The 26,359-nt window shown below is 45.1% G+C and overlaps 1 protein-coding gene across 2 annotated transcripts in view; it reads left to right on the top strand.

The window, feature by feature from the left end:
- Positions 1-26,359, top strand: part of Dgkg (diacylglycerol kinase gamma) — a 192,341-nt gene that overhangs the window by 46,119 nt on the left and 119,863 nt on the right. For both annotated transcript variants that reach the window (XM_021184692.2, XM_021184691.2), the window contains exons 3-6: positions 1,015-1,091; positions 11,812-11,977; positions 12,529-12,582; positions 23,474-23,644. In XM_021184692.2, coding sequence (XP_021040351.1) covers positions 1,015-1,091; positions 11,812-11,977; positions 12,529-12,582; positions 23,474-23,644 — 468 coding nt within the window. The remainder of the gene's footprint in view (positions 1-1,014; positions 1,092-11,811; positions 11,978-12,528; positions 12,583-23,473; positions 23,645-26,359) is intronic.

Here is a 26,359-nt window from a genome sequence, read left to right as displayed (position 1 = left end):
AGCAAGTCCATTTTTAGTCCTAAAATACATAGTTCAAAGAAAGGGTCAAAAAAGACAAGGTAATAAACAGTAGACTGATGTGTGATGATGCTGTAACAGAGCTGGGTGCCGGCCATGCTGGAGCTTGGAAGTAACCCATGGAGGTGGGAATAACTGCCCCAAAGGAAGTTGACCAGGAACTGACTGTAGACAGGACACTGAATATTGAGGGAAGTATGAAAGGCAGAGAAACATGCTATGGGAAAATATACAGTAGGTCTGGAAAAATCTGGAAATACCTTAGATGACTAAAAAGCTGGGAAAATAGTGAAAGAATTGGGTAAATCAGATCACCAGGGGCCGGAACCAAGGGAAGGGGGAAAATGGTTCTGTGAGAGTGGAAATCTGTCGCGTCCAACTCGGCCAGCAAGAAAGACGCAACCACCGGTTCTTCTTAAAGCAGTTTTACTCAGGCAGCTTCTTTCTTCAAATCCCCCCAGCCTCTCTAGTTACAAGTGTTTTTCTCCACTCCAGCCACAACCACGCCCCAACCAATCACCACAGGTCACATCACCTCACCAGGCAGGCTTGCTCAGCCAATCAGGGATTAAGGGCCAAACATGGGCTTGTTTACTGCCTGGAGCAGATTTCCATCCGGCTGGCCTGTTTACTGCCTGAAATGGCTTCCCACAGAAATCCTCTCAGATCCAGCCAGAATCTGATCACATGGGTGTTTTGGAAACACCAAGGACTCGGGGTATGGCTCTGAGGTTTAGAGCAGAGGTTAAGAACGTAAATTAGTTCACAGCATCCACATCAAGTGGTTTACACCACCTGTCATGACAGCACCAGAGGATTGGACACACTCTTCTGACCTATACACACACACACACACACACACACACACACACACACACACACACTCCCTATGGCCCTGCAGGATGCTCCATCATACTTGGGGTGTGCAGACTTTGCCTGGCCTGAGTTTCATTAGCAGTTTACCTTATGTCTTCCATTTGGATTGTGTCTCTCCAGATTCCTCCAAAAAGATAAAAGATGTATTGGCTGAGTTTAATGAAGGTGGAAGCCTCAAGCAGTATGACCCACACAAGGTAAGAAAATTTCCATTCCAAGTCTTTTATATCAGTGTTCCAGCTTCCCCCTGCTGGTGTCTTCACTTGTCTTGAAGACCTTGCTCTGAGATCTCTGTTCTCCCGGTCTCAAGTAAGCCATTCACACCATCTGCATTGGCCATTCCGGTCACAGGCCCGTGTTGTCCTATAAGACTCCATCATGATTCTTTTGCTCATGGCTCTTGCTCCTCCCCTTCTCTTCATCCTCTCTTAACAACTGAGAAAACAGAAACCAAACTCCGGGGCAGGCTCCCTCACCTGTGTGCCCTGTGCTGTCACTGTGGGTGAGCTGTCTGGGCTCTGATCTGACTCTAATTCTGCTCCTCCCTTGTCTGGATTATTGGTGTGCATTTCTGAATCAGGAACCCTACCCATCCTTGCCCCATTCTCCCTGTCCCTATGTTGTTCCCAGCAGTCTGCCTGTACACATTAGATTCTTCCCAGTGACACAAAGGGCATTATTTCTCCTCTATTAGAATATGTGTATGTGCCTGTATGCACTGCCTCCAAGTTCTCTTTGCCTTTCACCAGAATCCTTCAAGCAGCGTGTACCACCCATTCCTTCACTGATACCACTAGTCAAGATGCCATGTGACTGAATCCCATAGTGGTGTCATTCAATGGCATTGGATGCAGTTTGTCATTTGATTCCAGGACACCACATTCTTGAGTTTTTCTTTTTCTCCTGTCCTTGACATTTCTGCTTTAAAATTAGGCACGAGCTAAATTGATGTCCCCAGTCTTCCCCTGTAAAACATGTTTCTCCAGCAGTCAGTCCATGGCAACCCAATTAACAATAGGTTAATAACCTGAGCCATCAACCCAAGACTACGTAATCACCATTGATTACATTGCCTTACATTGATTACTTTTGCTCCCACTTCCCCATCCAGTTCAGCGGGAAACTCCACTGCATCTACCTTTAAAAGAGATCCACACCTCTCCGCCTCCTGGCTCCATGACCCCCTCCATCAGCACCCTAACAGTGTCCTCACAGGGCTCTTCCCCTCTTCTCCTGTCCTTGGAGTCCACTCTTGACATACACCCTGCGCAGCCTGCTAGAACACGTGCAAGAGACAGTCCCCACCCACGGCGACTAGACCTCATCTCTGCTACTCCCCACCTCTGTGCTACCCCCCCACTTCTCAGTCCCTCCTGCCATATTAACCTCCTTGGTGATCTTGGACAAGCTGGTGCTCTGTACCCTCAGCACACTTCACTTACCCTTCCTCTCCTGGGATGTCCTCTGACCCTCTGACACTTGCTCTCTCTCTCTCTCTCTCTCTCTCTCTCTCTCTCTCTCGCTCTCTCGATCTCTCTCTCTTCACCTCCTTCAAGTGGACGCTCANCCTCCTTGGTGATCTTGGACAAGCTGGTGCTCTGTACCCTCAGCACACTTCACTTACCCTTCCTCTCCTGGGATGTCCTCTGACCCTCTGACACTCTCTCTCTCTCTCTCTCTCTCTCTCTCTCTCTCTCTCTCTCTCTCTCTCGCTCTCTCTCTCTTCACCTCCTTCAAGTGGACGCTCAAACCACCTTCCCGGTGATTTGCCACCATCTTTACCCAACTGTGAAGGCTTCCTTCATCACACTCGCTACCCTACTGTTTTGCTCTGTTTTCTCAGTACCCCCCTCCATCCATCATGCTAACTAATCCACTTAATTAATTCCCTGTCTCTCTCACTAGAATATACTTGCTCACCGCTTAGGTCTCCAGAACCCAGGAGAGTGTTTAGCTCCTAGCAAGCATTTGACAAATACTTTTTGAATGGGTAAATGAATGTGAGGCCTCTTCCCATTTTGAAGTTCAAGGCATTAACATTTCTTAGGTGTGCAGGCACTGTACTGGGCTCTGCCGAGGAGACAAAGATCGTGAAGCTCGGCTTCTACCTGTGCTGGCCTGGTTAAGTTTGAGTCTCAGTCCTTGAATCATGTGGTTTTAGGCTAACCTTTGACCTCGACCATCACCTAGCAATGTGGTCCTCTGTGATGTTTTACTGAGTTTTAGTCCTCTCATCGGTGAACTGAAGCTAATGAGAATATTAAAAGTTTGAAGGTAGTCAGTGAGTGAATTAAAAGAGGCAAATGTAAAACACTGAATACTTTACAGGACATTTTATCACTTCATGTCTGTCCCCCTCCCCAGAATGTCTTCTACCCTACTTCCTTTCCTCTGTTCCGGGCTCAGTTTATGGAGACTTACTGGACAAACAAAGTGACAGACAGCTCGGCAGAACTAACTAGGGAGGAGGCTGCTGTGTACTTATTCGAACTTCAGTCAGCAAACCTGAGCCAAGGTTCTCTCCATTGGCTGCCAGGAACGAATCCACAGAGACTGTGTTCTCAAGGTGTACCTGAGAAGGGACTAGCCTAAAACACCTATCACTGGGAGAAAGAAGTGGGAGGTCGGTTGACAGAACAGAAAGCTACCACAGCTCTTCAAAGAGCATTCCTGAGAAGTCATGCAGCGCACCAAAGAACTCGCTGCCCCACACCTCCTGCCTCCAACTTCAAAACCAGGGAACAAAGGCTGGGGAGGGGGGCTGGTAATCAGCCTGTCTGCCTGGGGGCTGGTGTGTGGGAGGAAAACAATTTGGTCAGGGCCACCACGGGGTGTGAAGGCCAACAGGAGATTTGAGAAGCTGGGAGCTTGTCTATCACGAGTGTGCAGCCGCCCTCACACCCGTCAGGGTTGGCCCTCTCTCTTTGTGTGCCTGGCCCTGCATCATCCCCAGGGGAGCTCTCCCGCCACTCTGGTTGTATTCTCTCACACAGTGTGCTTGACTTCTGGTAGGTGTAATGTCACACCATGGGGTTGGGGAAACAACAAGGATGTCATTTCCCTTGAGCTTGATGGCTTCCTGTTGCTAAAATGTCTTCCTTGAAAAAGGAGTTAGCCGTGGGAAGGGGCAGGTTGCTGGAGAAGCTGGAACAGAAATGGGTCTGGCCAGGGTGAGAGTGCCCTTGCCTTTATAGCTAAGAGACCCTCTGGAGAGAATAGCATTGGTGACAGCTAGAGGGGGGAAAGCCCAGCAGAGCAAAACAGGTGACTCAGTGGTCCTCAGACACAAGGCACAAGTTCTAGCTCGGCAGTAGGCACGATGGCTGAGAGCGGGCTTTTGGGAAGTGAATTATAGCCCTAGCTCACGCCATTGTCTCATGCCTAACACACATCAGGTTCTCCGGCTTCTCTCCTCCCTCTAGATCCGGGTCAGAACTAACAGGTCCTCTCAAAACAGGTTTCAGCAGTAGCAGTTGCCTAGCTGATTGCTTCATGGATTTGCAGCTCCTCAGAAAACATGAATGATGGAGGTGTTGGTTGCTTACCATTGAGCCTCCTAATGGCTGGTGTCTAGTTTGGGCATAATACTCAACCTCTCCCTACCCGGTCACCCACTAAACATTTACCAAGCAGTCACTGTTCTTGAGCAGTGCTTGTACGGGGCTTTCTAACCTGTGTCTCACCTTTAGAGGAGAGCGCAATCTCTCTCCCACGCTCACTGACCGTGTGGTGCTTGGAGGGAGTGGCTAGCAGCACACCACCAGCCCAGCATGACCTGGGACAAAAACAATAGCAACCAAAGATCTGGCTTCTGGTTACTCCTGTCTCTAGTGGGCTGGGACAAGTTCCCCCCGACCCGGGTATAAGAAGACCCAGGTCATCTGAGGAATTTCGGATTCAAATCTTCTATGTTGATTCTAGGCCATTCCATTTTCTACAAGATGCTGGTGTTGGACCATGAATGTGTAGGCATGAATTTGCTCATCATAACATTCTTAGGTCTCTTAACATGTGCCTGTTCCTGTGTTGTGTCACTCAGCACTGCTGACCATGCATGACAGTCATTTCAATACCTTGACTTGTGTACCTAGAACACTGAGTCTCTGCCTGACTCAGACTATTCTCCATTGGTGGCCAGCACTGTGCCTTGTCCTCAGAAAGCCTCTCTCTCTCTCTCTCTTTCTCCTTCTCTCTTTTTCTCTCTGTATGTGTCTGTATCTGTCTTTCCCTCTCTCTATCTTTGTCTCTCTGTGTGTCTGTCTGTTTCCACTTCTCTTTTTCTCTCTGTCTTCCCCCTTCTCTCCATCTCCTCCCATATAACCATATATGCATATTTAGATCCCACATCACTATGTGTCTGTCATTCTAGCAGGCCATTCCTTTGATGTACAAACTTTGAAGCCAATATCTATCAGAAAATATTTTGATGAATAGTTCACGAGACAAAAGAAAAATGAAATGAGACATTGTCATTATCATCTAGGAGCTCTGAATCTAGTCTGAGAACACGTAACAACTAGCTATATTAATCCAGAACAGCATCCATGAGTTTCACAAGGCAGGAACCAAAGTGCACATTAAAGAAATTTGGATGCAGGAAATCCCACCAGGCTTCAGGCAGAGGTGACATCTGGATTGGGCTTCGAAGCATCGCTAGACTTTTAACAATTAAAGGGTTGGGTTGTGGAGCTTACTCAGGAAAAAACTAGGGGAGCGTGTGGACAGGATATGTACATAACAGACAACAAGAGAAAATGGCAGATGGGCAGGGTGTTTGAAGTGACTCCACATCTAGGCTGGGGTGGAATTATAGACAAGGTTCTGAATTCCAAAGGTCCCAGAAAACACATAAGTACCTAGCATGACTAACTGGACCATAGCAGCATTACTTATCTATTAATATATATTTAACCTTCTATTTCTATTCCCTCGGTTCTCCTGAGCTCCTTTTCTGTATGAGTGTTATGTCGTCTAACACAGGAGATCAGTCATGCAGAAGCAGCTCTCAACTCTCCCGTGCGCAATCAGAAGCCCTGGAGACGTTTTGAGTAGGAAATCAATCTTCTCACAGTTGTGCTTTGGGAAAATCAACCTGACAGGGCTGAGTATAGCAGATGGGAGGAGCAACAGATGGAAGAGGGAGCGCGGATGCCTTCAGTGGCAGGGGTGGAGGGATGGCTCGGCAGTTTAGAGCACTTGTTGCTCTCACAGAGGACCCAGGCTTTCTTCTCAGCTTCCACATGGTGGTTTGGGACCATCTGTGACTTATTACTCCCGATTCACGATATCTGATGCCTTCTTCTAACCTCCATATACATGAGGTACACACTTGGCACACACATGTACATGCAGGTTAAACACCCAGACACATAAAATAATTCCTTTAACTAAATAAATAAGTTTTTAAGAAAAGAGGCACTTCAATGGCCTGGCTAAAATACATGAAAATGAAGTCAGACTCTGGTAATAGCACAAGGGAAATGGCCCTAGAAGAGTGTGTGTGTGTGGCAGGTACTGCAACTAATTATGCAAAGGACGAGAACCAGTTCCAGGTCAGTGAGAGATCAAAGTTGAGTTTGGAATGGCATCATTGGCCTTAGCTGAAACAGCAGTCAGGAAAAGGATTTCAACTAAGAGGGATGCCAGAGAGGCTTCGAGCTTGAGCTCTTCTGCCAGGAACTAGTAAGTGCTGAGCACCACAGAGGGAGCACCACATGCCTGAGAGCAGAGGTGGGGCTTGGCTGAGCTGCCTGGCCGCAGCATGCCTGCACATATTCCCATAGGACTCCATATCCATCACAGAAGGACTCTCCACACCCTGCTTGTTGTTGTCCTGTCCATCACAGCCCAAGAACAGAACTAGCCTAGATGCCCACCAGCAAAAGAATGGATAATGAAAATGTGGCCTATATGAGCAATAGAATTCTATTAGGCTGTAAAGAAAAATGACATTATGAAATCTATAGGAAAATAGATGAACCTGGAAAATATTTTATTATGTGAGGTGAATCAGACTCAGAAAGACAAAAAAATAATAATATTATACATTCTCTCTCCTCCTCAATCCCAAACTTACAATGTTTCTGTGTATGAAATGAGGGACTATGAGATTGGTTATAGACTATGAAACCAGATCAGAGATCTTAAGAGGGGAACAAGAAGTGTTAAGAAAGCCAGGTGTGGTGGCGCACGCCTTTGATCCCAGCACTTGGGAGGCAGAGGAAGGCAGATTTCTGAGTTCAAGGCCAGCCTGGTCTACAAAGTGAGTTCCAGGACAGCCAGGGCTATACAGAGAAACCCTGTCTCAAAAAAAAAAAAAAAACAAAAAACAAAAAACAAAAACCCAAAAAAACAAAAAAAAAACCGAAGAAGAAGAAGAAGTGTTGAGAAAGCAAAGTAAAAGGTCTCACATGACATCATGGGAGCAGAGAGGAGAGGAGAGATCACACCAAGAAGGATGGGGGATGAGTGGGAAGAGAGAGAAAGAAAGAACAATAAAAACCAGTTTTGTTTGAAAAAAAAAAAAAAAAAAAAACAGATGTGGTGGTGCACGCCTTTAATCCCAGCACTCCGAAGGCAGAGGTGGGCAGATCTCTGAGTTTGAGACCAGTCTGGTCTACAGAATGAATTCCAGGACAGCCAGGGCTACATAGTGAACCCTGTGTCAAATAAAAGAAAAGAAAATGTCATAATGAAACCTAATTCTTTATATGCTAATTACAAGTAATCAATAAAAGATAAATTTACTCAGACAGGTCCAGCCCACTGTTTTTCTCCCTGGTGGGCATCTTGTGTCTACTCTGGGGGACTTCACACTGGTTGCTTGCCATGGATCTTCTTAAGAGACCTTCTGGATTTGTTGGTTTTATTTGGTTTTTGTTGTTTGTTTGTTTCCACCATATTCTATAAGCTATATGTATAAGCTAACCTTTTTGTTATGTTTTATTTTTTGAGACAGGGTCTCTCCCTACCTAGCCCTAGCTGCCCTGGAACTTACTATGTAGACCAGGCTGGCCTTGAACTCACAGAGATCTGCTCCATCTACTTCCCAAGTGCTGGAATCAAAGGTGTGAGCCACCACAGCCAGCCCCTAAATTTTCATTTTAATTCCTGCTTTCTCAGAAGCATTTCATCCTGATAGTTTCTGCCCGGTACGATCTCAAAACTGTAGTTTAAACTGGTACTTGTCAGTTTAAATGGTGCAAAAAGATAATGCAAACAAGCTTTGGAAATAAAAGAATGAACAGCAAGGCCATTAGCAGAGATTCAGTTGAATCAAAATAGGGAACGAGAGGTATCAAAATAAAATCACTATGTGGGAATTAGCCTCAAGAAGAGAGGGTAAAATGCTTCAGAGAGCTGGGTTGAGGATGCTCACAAAGGAGCAGATAACTATGCTTAGGACCTCTGAGGAAGCAATTTCTCAGGCAAGAGGCAGGAACCCAAACAGAATGGAGTTCAGAGGGAAAGGAAGGCCAGTGCGGGTTCTTTGCAGAAATGAAAGGTGACGAGAGGAAGGGTTTCCTTAGGACAAAGTTCTCTCTCTTTTTTTTTTTTTTTAAATTTATTTATTTATTATATGTAAGTACACTGTAGCTGTCTTCAGACATTCCAGAAGAGGGCGCCAGATCTCGTTGCGGATGGTTGTGAGCCACCATGTGGTTGCTGGGATTTGAACTCTGGACCTTCGGAAGAGCAGTCGGGTGCTCTTACCCACTGAGCCATCTCACCAGCCCCAGGACAAAGTTCTTGCTGGTAGAAGACAATCAAGTGATAGAAGATGCCATCAGTGACAATGACGACAGAAGCAAGGTCACAGAGGACGGTGACACCTAGAAAGGAGAGGAAATTATGCTGGGTCCTGGGAAGGAGCAGAGGATGCAAACAGATGGGTGGTCTGGGGTAATGATACTGTAGATATAGAGCCAGACGTGAAGTTGTGTCTGATGGTGTTTTGCTGGGGCAGACACATGAAGGAGAGTGTTTTCCTGAATCGGACACAGGTGAAAGGATGTTCTGCTGAAGCAAGCACGTGAAAGGACAGGTGAAGGATTCTTCACTAATGACACGCATGTATTGGTCCTCCTTACACTGTATAGTTGAGCTGCATTTGTCAGGACTCCATGGACAGAAATGCACCAAGAAACTTCTGGTGGTGTGCTGGCAGCTCTGGTGGATTGGCAGAGTGATGTCAGCTGAGACAAGATAGGTGGTGAGGCAAGTCACATGGAGGACACATGATGTTTGAGGGAGTATAAATAGGACTCAACAGACACTGATGGAGGCTGAGTTTGGCTTGCTTACATAGCTAAACTCTTCTTGGTCTTAAGGCTTTGCTGATTTCCTGACAACACAGATGAGATTTACTCCAAAGAGCCATTTCTAAACAGGTCCACCTCCCCCACTTTCCCTTTCTTTTCCACCACCTCTGGTGGGTGGTGAGCTAGAAGGGAGGTTAAAGCATTTTAAAACCACCATTAAAAGTAGGCTTTGAAAAAATTAAAGCTACAGAGACAGACAGAGAGTGCAGCCAAGACTCAGAGACTCGGGACAGAAAAGGGACACAGAGAGCCTAATAGCTGTCACAATAAATACCAACCAACCATGTGCTGCATTCTTTTAATCTGGACTAAGCAGAGATCACTTGTGAGTTTCCAACGGAGCCCAGGCCTAACTCTGCACATGCAAGTCTGCCCCTGATTCTGGGAAAGCTTACTGAATCCCTAGAACATGAAAGCGGTTAAATGCTATCAGCATTTTCCAGACAGCACCAAGTAGGTTTCCAACGCAGGATTCTATTCTCCTGGCTGTTATTATGCACAGCAGCCAGCACAGCAGCTCTTGGGGCAGCACTTCTTCAAACGGTTTCCAGAGGCTTCCGTGATTTGATGACACCCCAACCAACGCCATGAAAGCACAAGCCAGTGATGACTCATAGCAAACTGGTGTTGTTATTGTTGGTGAGTGTTTGCTGAAGGCGTGGATGCTCAAAGCCTGGAACCAGGTGCCAGGCGTTCTGAGAGAGACAACAGGGACAGGGTCTGGTTTCTGCCTGTCCTTAGCTTCCTGCTTTCCTCCATGCCTAAAGCCTTCACGATGACGTGTTTGGGGTCACTGCTGAGCCAGACACACACAATTGCTTTTCATCTCGGGATCTGTCTAGAGAAAATGAGAATTATAAAAGCATTTCAGGATTGAGCCTGGCCTTTACTCCCCAATCTCTCCTACTTTCTGAGACCTGACCTCAAGAATCAGAAAAACATCCCAATAAGCACTAAAGAACCTTTCATTCCTTCCTGCTCTCTACAGCATCCTTCTTCATCTTAACCAGAATTTTCAAACACTGACTGAATCCTTGGTCCATAGGCCTTCACATGTGCCTGGACAAAGGCAGATCCCTAGAGCTCACTATTTATGAACACTACCTTTTGTTAATCCTTTGAGAATTTCATACTTATGTCTTATATGTTTTGATTATACCCCCACCCCTACTCCTCCCACTAACTCCTCTGAGATCCTCTGTTGTGGATAGCCTTGGGATTGCTTGTATTTTGATGCTTATTCCACTCTCCTGGGAGGGGCTGTAAATGAGGAATGAGTCATATACTCAGGTGACTTCTTGTGAGCCATCCCTTAATGAATAAAGGAGCCAATCACTGGGTGAGTAGGCGGGACTTCCAGGTTGGATGGAGGAAGAGAGGAAGCAGGAGAGAGTTATGTGCTTTTTGGACAGGGCAAGAGGTAGCTACTAGTGTCTCCTGGTTTATATGGAGAATCCTGAGGATTTAAATTTAATATGGTTTACAAGATTAGGATTCTAGTTGTTATACCCAGCGATTGAGTTACCACTGTTTCTGAACTAAGTTTGTGTGACATTTTCCTTCATGTGGTGGTTCAACTGGGTTCAAGAGAGAAAGGTACAGCAGGAAAGCATGGTTTTGCCAGATGTGCACCATAAAAGCCATGGGGGTTTTGAAGCATGAGGCTAGCATGGTAGCGACCCGCCAGTGGAAACTTAGTGAGCTGGGTGGAGAGATTTTGGAGCTCTGAGTCAGAGAGTCTCCACGAGGTAAGAACTGGCTGATGAGACAGCTGGGATCGAGAGTAGCTGGGTGTAGGGTAGGAACTTGCCATTCCTTTTAAAATTTCCAGAAACAATTCTCCCCTACTCCTCCCACCAACTCCTCTGAGATCCACCCCTACTTCTCCCAACCCTTTGCAACATAGTGTTCTCTTGTTTGCAGCATTGTGTTCTTGTTTGCAAGGTAGTGTTCTCTTGTTTGATGACCCACTAAGTCCTGCTTGTGCTGCCCATATACTCATGGGTGGAGGACCATTCACCGAAGCATAGGAGACCTACTGGGGACCATACCTTTAACGAAAACTGATTCTTACTCCCCACCAGGCTAATGGCTATCCATATCTCCTTAGCTAGGGGTGAGGACACATGAGCCCATCTCCTCGGTTCTGTAAGGTTAACTGGCTTGATCCTGTGTGGGTCTTGAGCAGGCAACCAACACTCCTGAGTTAGTGACTCGTGTAATGTCTGGAGAGCAATGCTTTACTCTAGTGCACCCCAACATCTGACTCTTACATGCTATCTTCTTTCACAGTAGTCCCTGAGCCTCAGGGAGGATATCACCCCCACCTTTAATCCAAATTTATACTGAAGCATTCCCTATTACAAACCCTACTCTGCTCCTGTGTCTGAGCCACCATGTTTTCTCCTTCTGTGTCCCACCCCTGTTTCCTGTTCCTCAGACTCTCTGTCTCCTTTTGGTCTTTTCATTCCTGCCCCTACCAACTGCTTCACTTCTGCTGCTCCCACTTGACCTGCCTCACCAGCCATTACCCTGCCCTTTCCTTGCACAGCCTCTCCCTTCCCGCTATTGACTTCTCTCTTCTTGCCCTTCTCAGCCCATTAGCTATGATGTCTTCAAGCTGTTCATGAGGGCATACCTGGAGGTGGACCTTCCTCAGCCACTGAGCACACACCTCTTCCTGGCCTTCAGCCAGAAGCCCAGACAAGAGACACCTGACCATCCAAAGGAGGGGGCCAGCAGTAGTGAGCCCAATGTCTCAGGTACAAGGTCCAGCTTTCCCAAAGATGGGAGGATACTGAGTAGCTATAGCCACTGGCAACGGGCATCGGCCGCACACTAAAGGGGCACCTGAGCATAGTAACCTCCTTAAGGAGGAAGCAGAAGGAAGACTAAGGGGTAGGGACTCTTCTCTTTCTAGACTCTCACTGGAACTTGTGTCTGTTGAGCCCTTCAACAAGAAGAGTAAAGAGGAGGCAATTCTGCCACCCAGGGTCAGAGAGTGGAATGGGGCAAGAGGAGCCACAAACTAACATGTGGCAGGAAAATAAGAGCCTTTCAAGAAGGCTTCGGTCTATGGCTAGAGCACATTTGGCACATGTCCCAGACAGGACTAATCAGGGACTGTCAGAGGAGACAAAGTCATGGCCAGGGTCTTACTGGAGTTTCAGAGACCATGAGCCAAGATGACAATAATCCTGGGCTGCAGTACACCCTACACAAACCAGAGCCCACGGGAAGGCTCCCTAGACGCCCCTCTAAGAGTCTGGGGGCGGGGCATGGACTGGCCTTGACTCTTCTTTTTGTTCCCTAGATTATAATTCGGATAATGCTGCCAAAGCAGATGAGGCCTGTGCTCCAGACACTGGTAAGACACTGGGACATGAGATGTGGGGGAGGAGGAGGGCTACATGTCCTGCTTCTTTCTATCCATATAATTGGGGGAGTCTATGGCTCAGTAGAGGTTCTTATCTCCCTTGTCCTGGAACAAAGCAGGTCAAGACATGGGGCAAGTTGCCAGATGTTTATCCTGGACAAGTTGCTTGCTAAGGGGGAGGGGAGCCTTCTCCAGAGGCCTGGGAGAGGGAGTGTGTTCGCCAACATCTTGTTCTCGGGCATAAGCATGCACGATTCTGTCCTCTACCCGTGGATGGCTGGAGAAGGTAGGGTAGGTGTGTAAGGGTATGTCCTGACTGAACAACAAAAATGTAATGGGGGACTGGAGGGATGCTCCAACAGTTAAGAGCACTGGCTGCTCCTGCTAAGGACCCTCATTAGAATCCGAGCCCCGGCATGGCAGCTCACAATGGTCTGGAATTTTCTGGTTGCCTTGTCTTGCCTCCATAGGCAGGCACCAGGCATGCGTGCAGGGAAAAAAAAAAAAACATAAAATTAAGTTAAATTTTAATTTAAGAAAAAGGAATGTGCCTGTCATTTTTTAACAAGTTAGAGGGTTTTTAATAATTGCCCAAAGGAACCAGCAAACGTTGGTTTTGATGAACTGTTTGCTAGATACTCGCTTATTTCCTTTTCCTCTGAGCTTCACATGTATGATGCTTCACACAGCAGAGCCAAAAAGACTTGTGGGGCTGGGGGGATTCAATCCAGACTTGTATAACCTCAAATCCCTGATCTCTGACCTGCACACAGTGAGGAAGCGAGATGCAAACCATGTGACTTGCTCTATGCAAAGGTGCCAAGTTCACGGTGGAGCTGGTGTAGTACCCATGGTCCATTGACCCGACTCTGATGCAGCAGATCTGGGATCTTCCCTGACACGTTTATAAACGAGACGCCACTTCCCTGGGCTCTGTCTGGACAGACCCGGGTACTGGAAAGAGCAGTGCTCACCTTCCTTAACATCTGCTCTCATGTCCGGTAAAGATGCCTTGCTGGCTCCCCACCTAAACTGGATCAGGCAATAGAATGTATTAGTTAAGGATCTGGACCTCATTCCCAGTTCCGTCACCACCTACAGCAGAGAGCTGTGGGCGTGTTTGGGCAATGTCTGTGTTTGGCTGTCCCCCTCTGTAGAACAGGATGATAACAAGCATTGTTACGCAAGTTGAGTGAGTTAGCAGGTGTCTAAAGGCTTAGAACAGTTCCTGGCCCCACAGTAAATGCTCAATAATATTAACAATTAAAGCAGTGATTCTCAACCTTCCTAATGCCACCACCCCTTAGTAACAGTTCCTCATGTTGTGGTGACACCCCCTACACACACACTATAAAATCAGTTTCATTGCTGCTTCAAAAATGCAATTTTGCTACTGTTATGAATTGTAATGTAAATATTATATTCTCCAATGGTCTTAGTGAGTGGTCCCTGTGAAAGGGCCGCTCCATCCTCAAAGGGGTCCTGACCCACATGTTGAGACTCACTGCTCTAGGTGAACATTCTATGCTTCAGCCAGACTTTCCGTGAGTCTGAAGCCTCAGTCTCCTGCTGGGCCAGCTTGGCGTTCATTCTAATGGACTTGTAGATTCTGCACTTAGCTCTTGGAGTTTCAAATACAAAGACTCCAGGTCAGACCTCGTTTACCCCACGGGAGCTTGTTGAAACAATTTATACACAGAGAAAGGTGAGTCCCAGCTCTTGGGATGAACGCTGAGGAGAGAGGATGTGGTTCCATTATATTTTTCAATTATTTGTCAGACAAAGTAGGCAAGAATTACCACCACTGGATGAGAACAGGAACACATTCAGCAGAGACCTAGGATGAGAGCCCCTTCCAGTGGACACTAGCTACAGCCCTGATCATTCTCTTTTCTGGTCCCAAGAGGGAAACTAGAAGCATTATAAAGCTTTTGGTGTTTGGCAGAAGGACTGGTAAGTTAGTTTGGGTTTGTTGTTGATGGTTTTAAATTCACTGTGGAGCCAGATGCTGTAGTCCCAACTTTTCAGGAGGCAGAGGTGAGAGAATCATGTGAGCCCCTGAGTTCAAGACCAGACCAGGCAACAAGGAGGCTCCACCTAAAAAGAAGAGGGAAGGAGTACAGAGATGGCTCAGCATTTAAGAGCTCCTCTAGAGGAACTAAGTTCACTTTCACCACCCACATCAGGTGGCTATACGTAGGCTCCAGGGGATCCGAAGCCAGAATGGGCATACAGGCTCACGAGCACATATCCACGTGCAGACATGCACTCTATACATAATTTAAAATAATATGCAAATTCTTTAAGAGGCAGGGGAGAGAGAGAACTGGAAAGAGACAGAAGGAGAGTATGGGAGACTGGGATGAGGGAGAAGAGAAAAGTGACATTATACATGGGAGGCAGAGCATGCTTCAGAAATGGAAGGCTGTCAAGGCGGGCTGTAGAGCTCAGAATCCGGGTCTTCCGGATGCCTTTGGTGACAACTGTAGAGCAAGATTCTTCAAGGTTGTCAGCTCACTCACTCCCGACAGCGCTGTATCAGCTCTACTAGCCCAGGGTAGATCTCACTCTCCTGGTGGACAATGAATTCAAGGCATAGGTAGATAAGTCTTACATCTCATAGGTCATATAATGGAGCAAGTTCTGACAGGAAAAATTCTCCCGGCAGGAAAGAGGGCAAGGCTTTGAGATTTTTAAACTCCCAGCAAGGAAGCATGCAGCCCCAGGTGTTTGGAACTTCCAAAGGAGCCTTCAGGTTGCATTCCATGCCTTAAGGCTCAAAATAACGTTAGAGGCTCATGGAAGGATTTCACGGAGGGGAGGTTACTGACTGTATTGGAGGTCACGTGACAGTGCTGGAGCTGGACATGGCCCTGCTCATTCGCAACAGCTCTATTATTCTGTGTCTCAAAAAGAAACTTCCATAGACTTCCTTCTAGAGACTTGATTTGTCAAGTACCAGTTCACCTGCTTACAGTAAAGAAAAACACCAGGCTCTCCAGGTTAAATCACGAAAAGGCAATTATCTAATTTGGGGCCTAGGGAGATATTTAAACTTTTTCTTTTTTTCTTTTTCTTTTCTTTTCTTTTCTTTTTTTAAACTGGAGATTTGAAGAAGAATCCATGTTCTGCTAGGTCACCATCAATAGATGGCTTAATGAATGTCCCTGTTTACCAAAAATAAGGCTTGGGACCAGGTAGATGCTTCATAGAAAGCCCCTTCCTACAAGAGCCAATCTGTGGCTCCACAATCTGGCCAGCTCTGGGAAGCCCTAGGCTTTTCCTATTGTTCAAGTAGAAGTCTATAGACACTAGGTTCTGATTGACATGGCCTCCACCAATCATGCCACTTTCTACACTCGGCTATAGCACAGCCCACTGACATGGCCTCCACCAATCACAGCATTTTCTACACTTAGATGTAGCACAGCCCATCTCAGCTCCCTCTTCCCAGAATAGGGCAGAGAAAATGTCTTTCACATTATGCAAGTATTGACTCAAAGCCCCCCAGAGTCACCATCATCGTGTCACCTCAGGAGATGAAAAGGAAGAATTTTGGTCCTTGGGGTTTTATTGGATTTCTTAATCCGTTGAGATTTTTCACCAATGCACAATATTGAATATCTAAAAGAAATTCCTTATTTTTTTTGTTTTGTTTTGCTTTGTTTTCCCAGTTATAAAAGCACTATACTCACACTGTAGACAACTTGAAGGCTAACCTTCAAATCCCCCCTCAAAAAAGAGAGAAACAATAAGCCACAAAGATAACAAAGATTGGTGGTCACCATATATAATTTTGAACTTAGATTTGTTATTTTCATTTAACATTATAGTTACAAATATCCCTGTCATTCAAGGCTCGGGGTAAGCCCCAGTTGTAATGCAATGACCTCTTTTAATAGGTTTAAACAAAAGCAGGTTGAGTCTGGAGAGAAAGTCTACCTGAGAAAGTCACACACCATTTAGTGCAAACCCAGTGCTAGGGTCCCAAAACTCTCTTCTCTGCCACAGCTGGAAGTCAACCAGTACCACACAGACTGTGACCAAAAACAGAACAGACAGGTCCCTCCAATGAAGGGGCTTACAAGAGGGTGCTGGGTGACAGAGCTGGAGTGGTGTAGAAGAGGCCGTTTGTCTCAGTCACTATCAGGTGACTGGAGGTTTGGGTATTTCACATGTGGACCTCGAGAGCTTGTTTGGAGGTTCCATGGAGTGGGGGGTGGGACCAAGTCCTCCTTCAATCAGGGAAGGTCATCCTGTTCCCTGAATGCATGGCTTCGGGAGGGACACACATGGTGCGGTGAGGGAGGAAGGGGACACCCTCTTAGCCAGCCAGATCAGCCAAATCAACCCTGGGAGTTAATGGGGTGGCAGATGTCACAGCCTGAAGTCCCCACATGTGAAAACATGAGAAGGAGAGACACTAATGGGATGATCTGGGTCAAGCCTCCTGGATCAGAGCATCCCCATGCAAGAGTAAACTAAACCTTGTTAGGAACGAGAGCTGTGCGTCACAACCCACCCAGAACTCTACTGATCCAACCATCTTCAGGGGAAAAAAAATCATAGTCACGTCCTTACATAGATAGCTCTGAACTGTCGTCGGCGTAAAAGGGTGAGATCAGAACTCTAGAGTGTGCATGCATCCACAGAAGCCAGTTGCACACCAAGAGAACGAACATGTCCACCATCTATGAGCAACTTCTTGACGAGTCCTTTCTCCAGCCCTGCCCCTCCCCATGCAGCCTGTGATCTACCTCTGTCACTATGAATATCACTGGGCCATCTGGCCATGCTCTGTTCCCTTTCTTAGCTCTTCTTTTGTTGGACATAGTCATTTTGATATTTAATCATTTGTGTATATTAATAGTCAACATATTTGGGTCATTCATTAGTATTCCAGTATATAGTTTCCATAATTATTTCACTTGTTGGGACAGGCGCATTTGGTTAGTTTCCAGTATGAGATTATTACAAATGTTGCTGTAAATATTCTTTCATAAGCCTTTTTAGGGAGAATCTTTGCTCCCCTTGGGGAAACACCTTGGAACGGAATGCTGGGTATAATGTACCAGGCACTCTGCATTTCAGTTTATAGGAAACTAGACATTGTTAGAGTTAACATTGTGCAGCCTTTGCATCTGTGTCATGAAGAATATTGAAGTCTACCCTCTTCTCTTGTGACATCTTTGATTGGGGCCTTGACGCAACGCTGCTCTTTTAAAATAGCTTGGGTAGGATTCTACTTTTTTAAAGATATTTATTTGTTTGTTTATGAGTACTCTATCTGCATATAAACCTGCATGCCAGAAGAGGGCACCAGGTCCTGTTATAGATAGTTATGAGCCACCATGTGGTTACTGAAAATTAAACTCTCCTAGTAACATATGGATTCCCTGGGCTTCTACCCATTGATGAAGCTGAGCAACAGTCCTGACCTTTTTGTCAGAGTTTGTCCCTCTAATCCTGCATCTTCCGCTACCCACATCCTAACCAAACTGCCCAAATCCCCACCCACCCACCCTGGGCTCCCCTACCCACATCCTAACCATTACCCGGCCTCAGGCAGTTTCCTCACCAGGGAGGAAGAATCTCCACTGAGCTGAAGAAGTGAAGGTGGCTGCCCTGGTTATAAAGGAGCTTTCTACAGGTCTCTGGGTTAGTGTCTGTGTGGCTCCCTGGACTCCAGTCTGACTTGGAAACACTCTGGGCTCCCAGGCTCCCATCTCCTCCTTAACTCTCCTTGAATGCCAGGATCTGCTCGAGCCTCCTCCCTCCATACAACATGGAAAGTTCTTCCAAATACTAAGACGTGGCAGTCCCAAAGGGCATCTTGCCTCTCATGTCTCTTCCATTTTCTCAAGGGCCCTACTTGAAAGACAATGTCCTCTTAAACATTTGCTTCTACACTTGTTGAATCAGGTGGGATTGCACATCTGGTCCACGAGACTCTGTGCTGGAGAAAACGTGGAAGCTGTTGATGGTGTTTTAATGGATGACTAATCTGAGAACACGGCAGTAATCCAGGGCCCTGGGGATTCCCCATGCTGCCATTTATCTTCCACATCACTGTTAAGACTTTCCATATATAGCATTTCTTCCAGAAATGACTTGATAGTTTGGTTGTATTAGTAATCTCATCTCAGTCTCCCTACCTCACTACTTCTGTTACCTCATCCAAGTATCTTATCCAATAGAAAATTACCTGTAGGTCCCAACACTGGGAGTAACTGGGACCAATGGGACTCAGGAAGACAGGAACTCCACCAGACCAGTGGCATGGGTTCTTTTCAGTCTGTCTGGGCCGATGCCCTGAGCAGACCCTGGGCACAAACTCCACAGCCAGCCCCACAACACCCAGAGGCAGCTCTACTCCCAAGCACTCTAACATGCCCAGGATCATAGGATCACAGGATCACAGAACCTTGGTCACACCAGGATCTCAGGGTCCCAAAGGGAGCTTGACACACCCAGGATGTCAGGATCACAGGATCCCAGAATCACAGGATCACAGAGACAGCTTGACTTTGGGGAGTTATTACACAATCAGGATCACAGGAAGGACAAGCTCCAGTCAGACATAGCCAGGGCAGGTGGTACTAGAGATAACCAGATGGTGAGAGGCAAGTGTAAGAACATAAGCAACAGAAACCAAGGTTACTTGGCATCATCAGAACCCAATTCTCCCATCATAGCAAGTCCTGGATACCCCAACACACCGGAAAAGCAAGATTCAAATCTAAAATCACTTCTCATGATGATGGTAGAGGACTTTAAGAAGGACATAAATAACTACCTTAAAGAAATACAGAAGCCGGGCAGTCCCAGCACTTGGGAGGCAGTGGCAGGCAGATTTCTGAGTTTGAGGCCAGCCTGGTCTACAAAGTGAGTTCCAGGACAGCCAGGGCTACACAGAGAAACCCCGTCTCGAAAAACAAAAAACAAACAAAACCAAAACCAAAACAAAACAAAACAAAAAAAGAAATACAGGAGAACACAGGTAAACAGCTAGAAGCCCTTAAAAAGGAAACACAAAAATCCCTTAAAGAATTACAGGAAAACACAATCAAACAAGCGAAGGAAAGGAACAAGACCATCCAGGATCTAAAAATGGAACTAGAAACAATAAAGAAATCACAAAGGGAGACAACCCTGGAGTTAGAAAGCCTAGGAAAGAGATCAGGAGTCATAGATGCAAGCATCACCAACAGAATACAAGAGATAGAAGAGAGAATCCCAGGTGCAGAGATACCAGCGAAAACATTGATACAACAGTGAAAGAAAATGCATAATGCAAAAAGCTCCTAACCCAGAACATCCAGGAAATCCAGGACACAATGAGAAGACCAAACCTAAGGATAATAGGTATAGAAGAGAGCAAAGATTCCCAACTTAAAGGGCCAGTAAATATTTTAAACAAAATTATAGAAGAAAATTTCCCTAACCTAAAGAAAGAGGTGCCTATGAACATACAAGAAGCCTAAAGAACTCCAAATAGACTGGACCAGAAAAGAAATTCCTCCTGTTACATAATAGTCAAAACCAAATTCAAAGAAAGAATATTAAAAGCAGTAAGGGAAAAAGGTCAAGTAACATATAAGGCAGGCCTATCAGAATTACACCACAAATCCAGCCCTACAAAGGATAATAGATGGAAAACACCAACACAAGGAGTGAATCTACACCCTAGAAGAAGCAAGAAAGAAATCTTTCAACAAACCCACACAAGCATAATTCCACCTCCAACAACAAAAATAACAGGAAGTAACAATCAGTTTTCCTTAATATCTCTTAATATGAAAATTAATATTACCAACATATCTTAATAGATTAAAACTCAAAAATATGAAAAATTAGAAATTGTTGGCTGTCATCCAGTGGTCTCTCAATTTGGTAATGGGAGAAATAGGACCAATATTGTACAACCCATATATACTTTTTGCTTGTTTGTACGTGACAGGGTCTTGCTGTGTGCCACAAAATGGTCTTGAAATCCTGCTTCTCCTATCTCAGCCTCTCTATTGGTAGGATTGTTTATTTGATGTTTTTACACTATACTATGGTTTTCAGAACAGCTTACTTATTTCAAAATTATTTACACAGCCAAAAGAAGCGTAGACAATTAATTTGGGAGGTGGCTTGTAAGAGAACAGCAAAAAGAAACTGAATGCTTTGCTTGATATTTATAATTATTGTATCAATTTTGAAGAAGAGAACTTTATAAGTTACTCTTATTCTGAGATGAATGCTTTTCAAAATCATCACAGCCAAGGAAACAGAATCTTACCTTCATCTAATGTCTGTGCCACCCTCCAAGCAGAACCATTCTTCACTGAAACAGTTGATGAATGGCTTCATGGCTAGACCATCTCAATACTCACACCCTTTCTTAAACAAATGTTATCTGTTCCCTGTTGGCTGAGAATGAAGACAATCACTCAAATCAAATAGCTTTGACCATAGCAGGAAATATGTATTCAAAAATCATGCCTACAATTCATTCCTTGGCGCAGAAGAACTGTCAACTCTTAGCTTAGCTACTATAGAGGTAAAAATCCTTTGGTGATGTGAGGGACATTGAAGTACAGCCTTATTACAATGAACTCAAATGTCCAAAAATTGTTCTTACTTTGGGTTTGTATCACAGTATGAACCAAGATTTTAAGCTCTACTAAAAACAAAACAAACAAACAAAAAGACTTTATGTATTTATGTTCATTAAAAAAACTAATAATGATATACTATTTTAAAATATTATACAGTTAATATATTTGGAGTTATCTAAAATTTATATTGAGAAAAGCGTATGTATTTTCAGTATTGCTGTAGACAAGCATCTACATAAGACTGTTCAACTGATTGTTTTATATCAAGCAACTTTTAAAATACTCATTTTTATTGTTATAATATTTTATTAATTTTAAAGAATATGATAAAAAACAAAAGGTGTGGCAGGTATTGAAGGGGGGTCTCTGAGAGGAGTTGGGGTACAAAAGGGAAAGAAGAATGTGATGTAAATCTATTTACTTCAAATATGTTTTTAAATGTTAACAAATTCAGATAAATTGAAATTATGTAAAAAAAAAAATCAGCCAGTATTAGAGAGGTATGATAATGTACTGATAACTAGGACTTGAGTTGTATTTCCCAAAAGAAGAATAAAAAATTTACTGAGAAAAAGAAAGAAAGAAAGAGAGAGAGAGAGAGAGAGAGAGAGAGAGAGAGAGAGAAAGGAAGGGAGAAAGGGAGAAAATTACCTGCAAACCCCTGGTCCTCTGGGACTTGGGGGTGAAGCTTCCTTTCTGTATTTTGTAGGCTCCATCTTGGTCTCTTCATGGGCCCTCTTTAAGTTAGAGACCTCACATCTCCTCCACTGTTGTTATGAATGACAGCTGACTCCTTTCTTACAGCCTACAGGACTGGTAGGCCTTCTTCTCTCTCAGCTCTGTTGTCTTGAGACCAGGGCTCTCTTCCAGCATGTGGCTCTTTGGTTCTCTGAAGAGTGTGTGGTAATACTGCCTTCCCCAGCAGGCAGTGCTGCAGAGGGAGGCTTCCTCCACCTTTGTCTGTGTCATCAGCACTTACTGCCTGTTGGCCTCATGGGACCTACGTTGGTTTGCCCCATGGGCAGTACTGTCTTTATCCCACGGTCAGTTGCTTCATGTGTGTTGTACATCTTACTGGGTATGAAGAGATTTCTGGTAGACATGAAAGTAACAAAGCTGAGGGAAGAAAAGAACAAAGTACTCAGAGAACAGAATTCACATAGTGAAGTTAAACCCCCAGTGTCCTTACAGACAACGGACTTTATATTTTCTGATCTAGGGGGCAGAGTATGGGGGAAACTTTTCCTCATGGAGCATGGAGCAAGTGGCTTTCTGCATTTTCTTGGTAGTTAAAGTTTCCTAGTTTCTGAAAATGAAAAGTCAGTAGACTTTTTCTCTTGGGTGTCAATCTCTTCATTTGTCATAAGGTATATTGGTGGAAAATCATGAGATACCACATCCTTGCACGGGTCTAGAGACTGACCTACCTGGGACAGTGAAGGAATGAAAATGAAGAAATGACAGACACAGGGATGCAGAGAAGCTGGATTAGGGGTCTAGGCTGTGATGGAGAAGCCACAGCATGCCTGGAAGCTCAGCAGAGTGTTCATTCTATACACTTGAACAGGGAGGTGGGGTCATTGTATCAGATGAAAAAGGAAACAGGACTATTATATACAACTGAACAAGAGGGGCTTCACTAACTTGATAGAAGCGGTCTCTATAGAGGAGCAGTCTTCAAGCAGTTAACATGGTGGGAGGAGCTACCGAGATCATTTCCTGCACACATCATCATTCATCCATGGACCAGAGGAAGCCTTCACCTTCCCTCTGAACCTCACCTGGGGAAGGCTTTGCCACTTCCATGGGTGCGAGACATTGGTCTTTTGACATGGCTGGCTCATGTCAACAACACACATCCACTGAGACACTGTGCTCACGCAAGTCTTCCAAGGCTCCCCACTAAGAAAGGGTTTGGATGTGGTGGAAGCCCATCCAGAATGAGGTCTGCAAGTTAAGCATTTAGAGCAGTGTGGTAAATGATTTTTTCATTCACTGTGTTATTGCCAGGACTCACTGCCATCTTTCCTGGAAATTCCAAAAAATGAATAAACTTTCTGCAAGGAAATATAGTCTTAAATGAATCAAAATGAAGCTATCCCTAGAACATAACTGCAGGCTGGATTTCTCTGGCCACATTAACCAATGTCTGTTAATTCCATTCTCCAAGCCACCCATAGAACATTCTCACCTCAACCTGGAGGAGGATGGGGCCATAGGGTGGATGATTGTTACTGGCATGGAAGGTCCCTGGATGTTCCCCTTTTGTCTTTCAGAATCAAAAACAACTAAGACACAAGCACCATCTAAAGAACTAGAGGCTGCAGCCCCATGGGAAGACCCGGGTACTCTGGCTTCAAGCTCAGATGCTCCCGTGGTGTACCTGAAGGATGTCGTGTGTTACTTGTCCCTGATGGAGACCGGGCGACCTCAGGATAAGCTAGAATGTAAGTGCTCATCTAAGGCCCCGGCTTCCTCCCAGAGGAAGACCAAGGTTCTAGACAATCATGTTGTACACACTGGGGATGCATCTGGGCATGGGGAAGGTTCTCTGTCCCTTCAGTAGCAGTGGTAACAGCATATCCTAGAATCCACCCAGGACACAGTACCAGTATAGAAGTTAGACGGAAATCTGAGACCTTAGCCATTTGGAAGAAAGAGGTTGCTACCAAGGACTCTGGGTTGTTTTGTCTGGCTTCCTGGGTGTCTGTAATCAGAAAGCCTCGGCATCATCTTGATCATTCCTTATTTTAGGAAAAGATACTCAACATCTGATCTCCCCCTAAGCAAGGAACACCATAACTATAGGGTATTCCTCCTCCCATCCCTCCCTCTGCGTTCTTTCCTTTATTTTATTTTATTTTATTTTATTTTATTTTATTTTATTTCTTTAAGACAGAGTTCCTCTATATAGTCCTGGCTATCCTGGACCACACTATGTAGACCAAGCTGCCTTGAATTCCTAGATATAGGTCTGTGTCTGCCTCTGCCTCCTGAGTGCCAAAATTAAAGGCCTATGTCTGCATGCCAGGAAATGCCCCTCCCTTTCCTCTTTCCTCTTCCTTCCTTCCTTCCTTCCTTCCTTCCTTCCTTCCTTCCTTCCTTCCTTCCTTCCTTCCTTCTTTCCTTCCTTCCTTCCTTTTCTTTCTTTCCCTTGAGTTCTTATAAGCCTGTCTTGATAAGACCTATTTCCACGTCGACACTCATCCCTTACGCTCTAGCTCTTCGCTCACTAGAAGAGTTAAGCATGTTCTGTGGTGCCTCCAAGTCAGTTTCAAAACCCTCTTCAGATGCTGGGAATGATGGTGAATGCCTTTAGTGGGTCTCTGTAAACTCATGGAAAGCCTGGTCTGTGGAATGAGTTCAAGGCCAGCCAAGGCTGCACACAGAGACCCTGTCTCGAAGAAATGTAATAAATGTAAAGCAAAGCAGACGAGACCTTCAGGACACAGTAAGGGCTCAGCAGACAGAGCCTGTGGCCTTGAAGAACTATCCCAAGATGGCTCTCCTGGCCTCTGGAGCCACCAGCATGCTTTTTAAGGGCAAACGAAAGGACCTTGCTACAACCCATTCTATATTACCCTCTCTTGGGAACTTAAGTAGCAGCAAAGAAATAATTTCTGTAGCAAAAGTCAAAATTCAGTTAATAAGAATAGTCAAGAAAACTTAAACATTACCAAGAGAAGTAAGCCAAAGGTGAGCCCTGCCAAAACCAAACTGACAGCTTGCTCATTAGCTGAGCTTAAACTCTCCCATAGGCTGGGGAGGTGTTCATGATGCAAGTCGCAAGTGCTAATTTGGTGGGAATGTAGCAGATTTCTTTTCTTTTCTGGCTAAAGCTAAAAGTGAAATATCAAATTATTTCCAACCGTTAGGAGGGCTTTGAGTCTTCAGCATCATGTTTGTTGGCGATTGCCAAGGAAGGCGTGTCAGATCCTTCGCGCCAATGGTGCTCCAAGTGACTGTTTCAAACAGAAAGGAAAAAAATTCTAAGTTTTTTTTTCAATATTGAAATCCTCAGAGGTGGACAAGAGCTGAGTTCCGTTTTCAAGTGAGTGTGAGCCCCTAGCTTCCACTGTTCACACTCACTGGCGGTCACTCTTGTTCTGAGCGTTCCCTCCCACTTCTGCTTCTGATTGTTGCAAAGCAGATTCTAAGATCCCATGATTCCATCCAGAAATAGCTCAGTGTATACTTCTAAGATCACACCACTGCTCGGCTCATGTCACACCATTAGGGATCACTCAGCCACTGTCACATTTATTTATAGGTTTTCACTGTCCGGATCACTTTCCAACCGAGACCTCTGTGATTCATCATTCCTTATATCCCTTCAGTGTCTTTGAGTTTTTAATTCCCTCTCCATCTTTAGCTAGTATTTTCCCTTACAACCTTTGATGCAAATAAGGTCAATTAGTCAGCATTTCCATTGGTTTGGTTTTTTGTTTTGAGTTGTTTTTTTTCTCTCTATCAGTCTAAGTCATTCCCTCATTTTAATGATTGAAAACAAGTTAAGTGTCTCTAGATTAAGAACTAGGCATGCGGCCTTTGGATGTCATCCCTGAGAGTCCACCTGTTGTCAGTGCAAGAGCACTCCCATTGGCTGAACATCATGCATTTACTTGCTAAGTATTTTGAATCCACCTTCTCCCTTACTGTCAGTCTTATAACAACCCTGGAAGGCAGACATGGTTATCTCACTTTACCTGTGAGACAGTATGAAAAGGTTAAAAGGAGCATGCCTGAACCTGGGTCGCCTGAATCAGAACATGTCACAAAATTAGTGGTATGCTTCGACCTTCTCTAGATCATGCAGCATGTACTATGTGTCCCTGGCTAGAATATTCTGAGGAATCAGAGGGAATGGGAAGGCTGTGATGCTACTCAGGTACATAACCATGAGGTGGGGGTGGATACAAAGAGTAGGGAATTTAAAACAACTGCAGGAGAGAGGCATAGTATGGCCAGACAGCCTGTACTGAGCTGTAACGAGGATGTGGCCAGTAGGTGGTGCACATAGAGAACTGACTGTGAAGACCATAAAGAAGGTGGGTGAAAGGGAAGAAGTGCCATCTAGAGACTGCCATATCCAGGGATCCATCCCATAATCAGCTTCCAAACGCTGACACCATTGCATACACTAGCAAGATTTTGCTGAAAGG

Source organism: Mus caroli, chromosome 16 (assembly GCF_900094665.2).
Source record: "Mus caroli chromosome 16, CAROLI_EIJ_v1.1, whole genome shotgun sequence".
Lineage (NCBI taxonomy): Eukaryota > Metazoa > Chordata > Mammalia > Rodentia > Muridae > Mus > Mus caroli.
The sequence above is the reverse complement of the archived record's forward strand: the minus strand, read 5'-3'. Positions and strand labels throughout refer to the sequence as shown.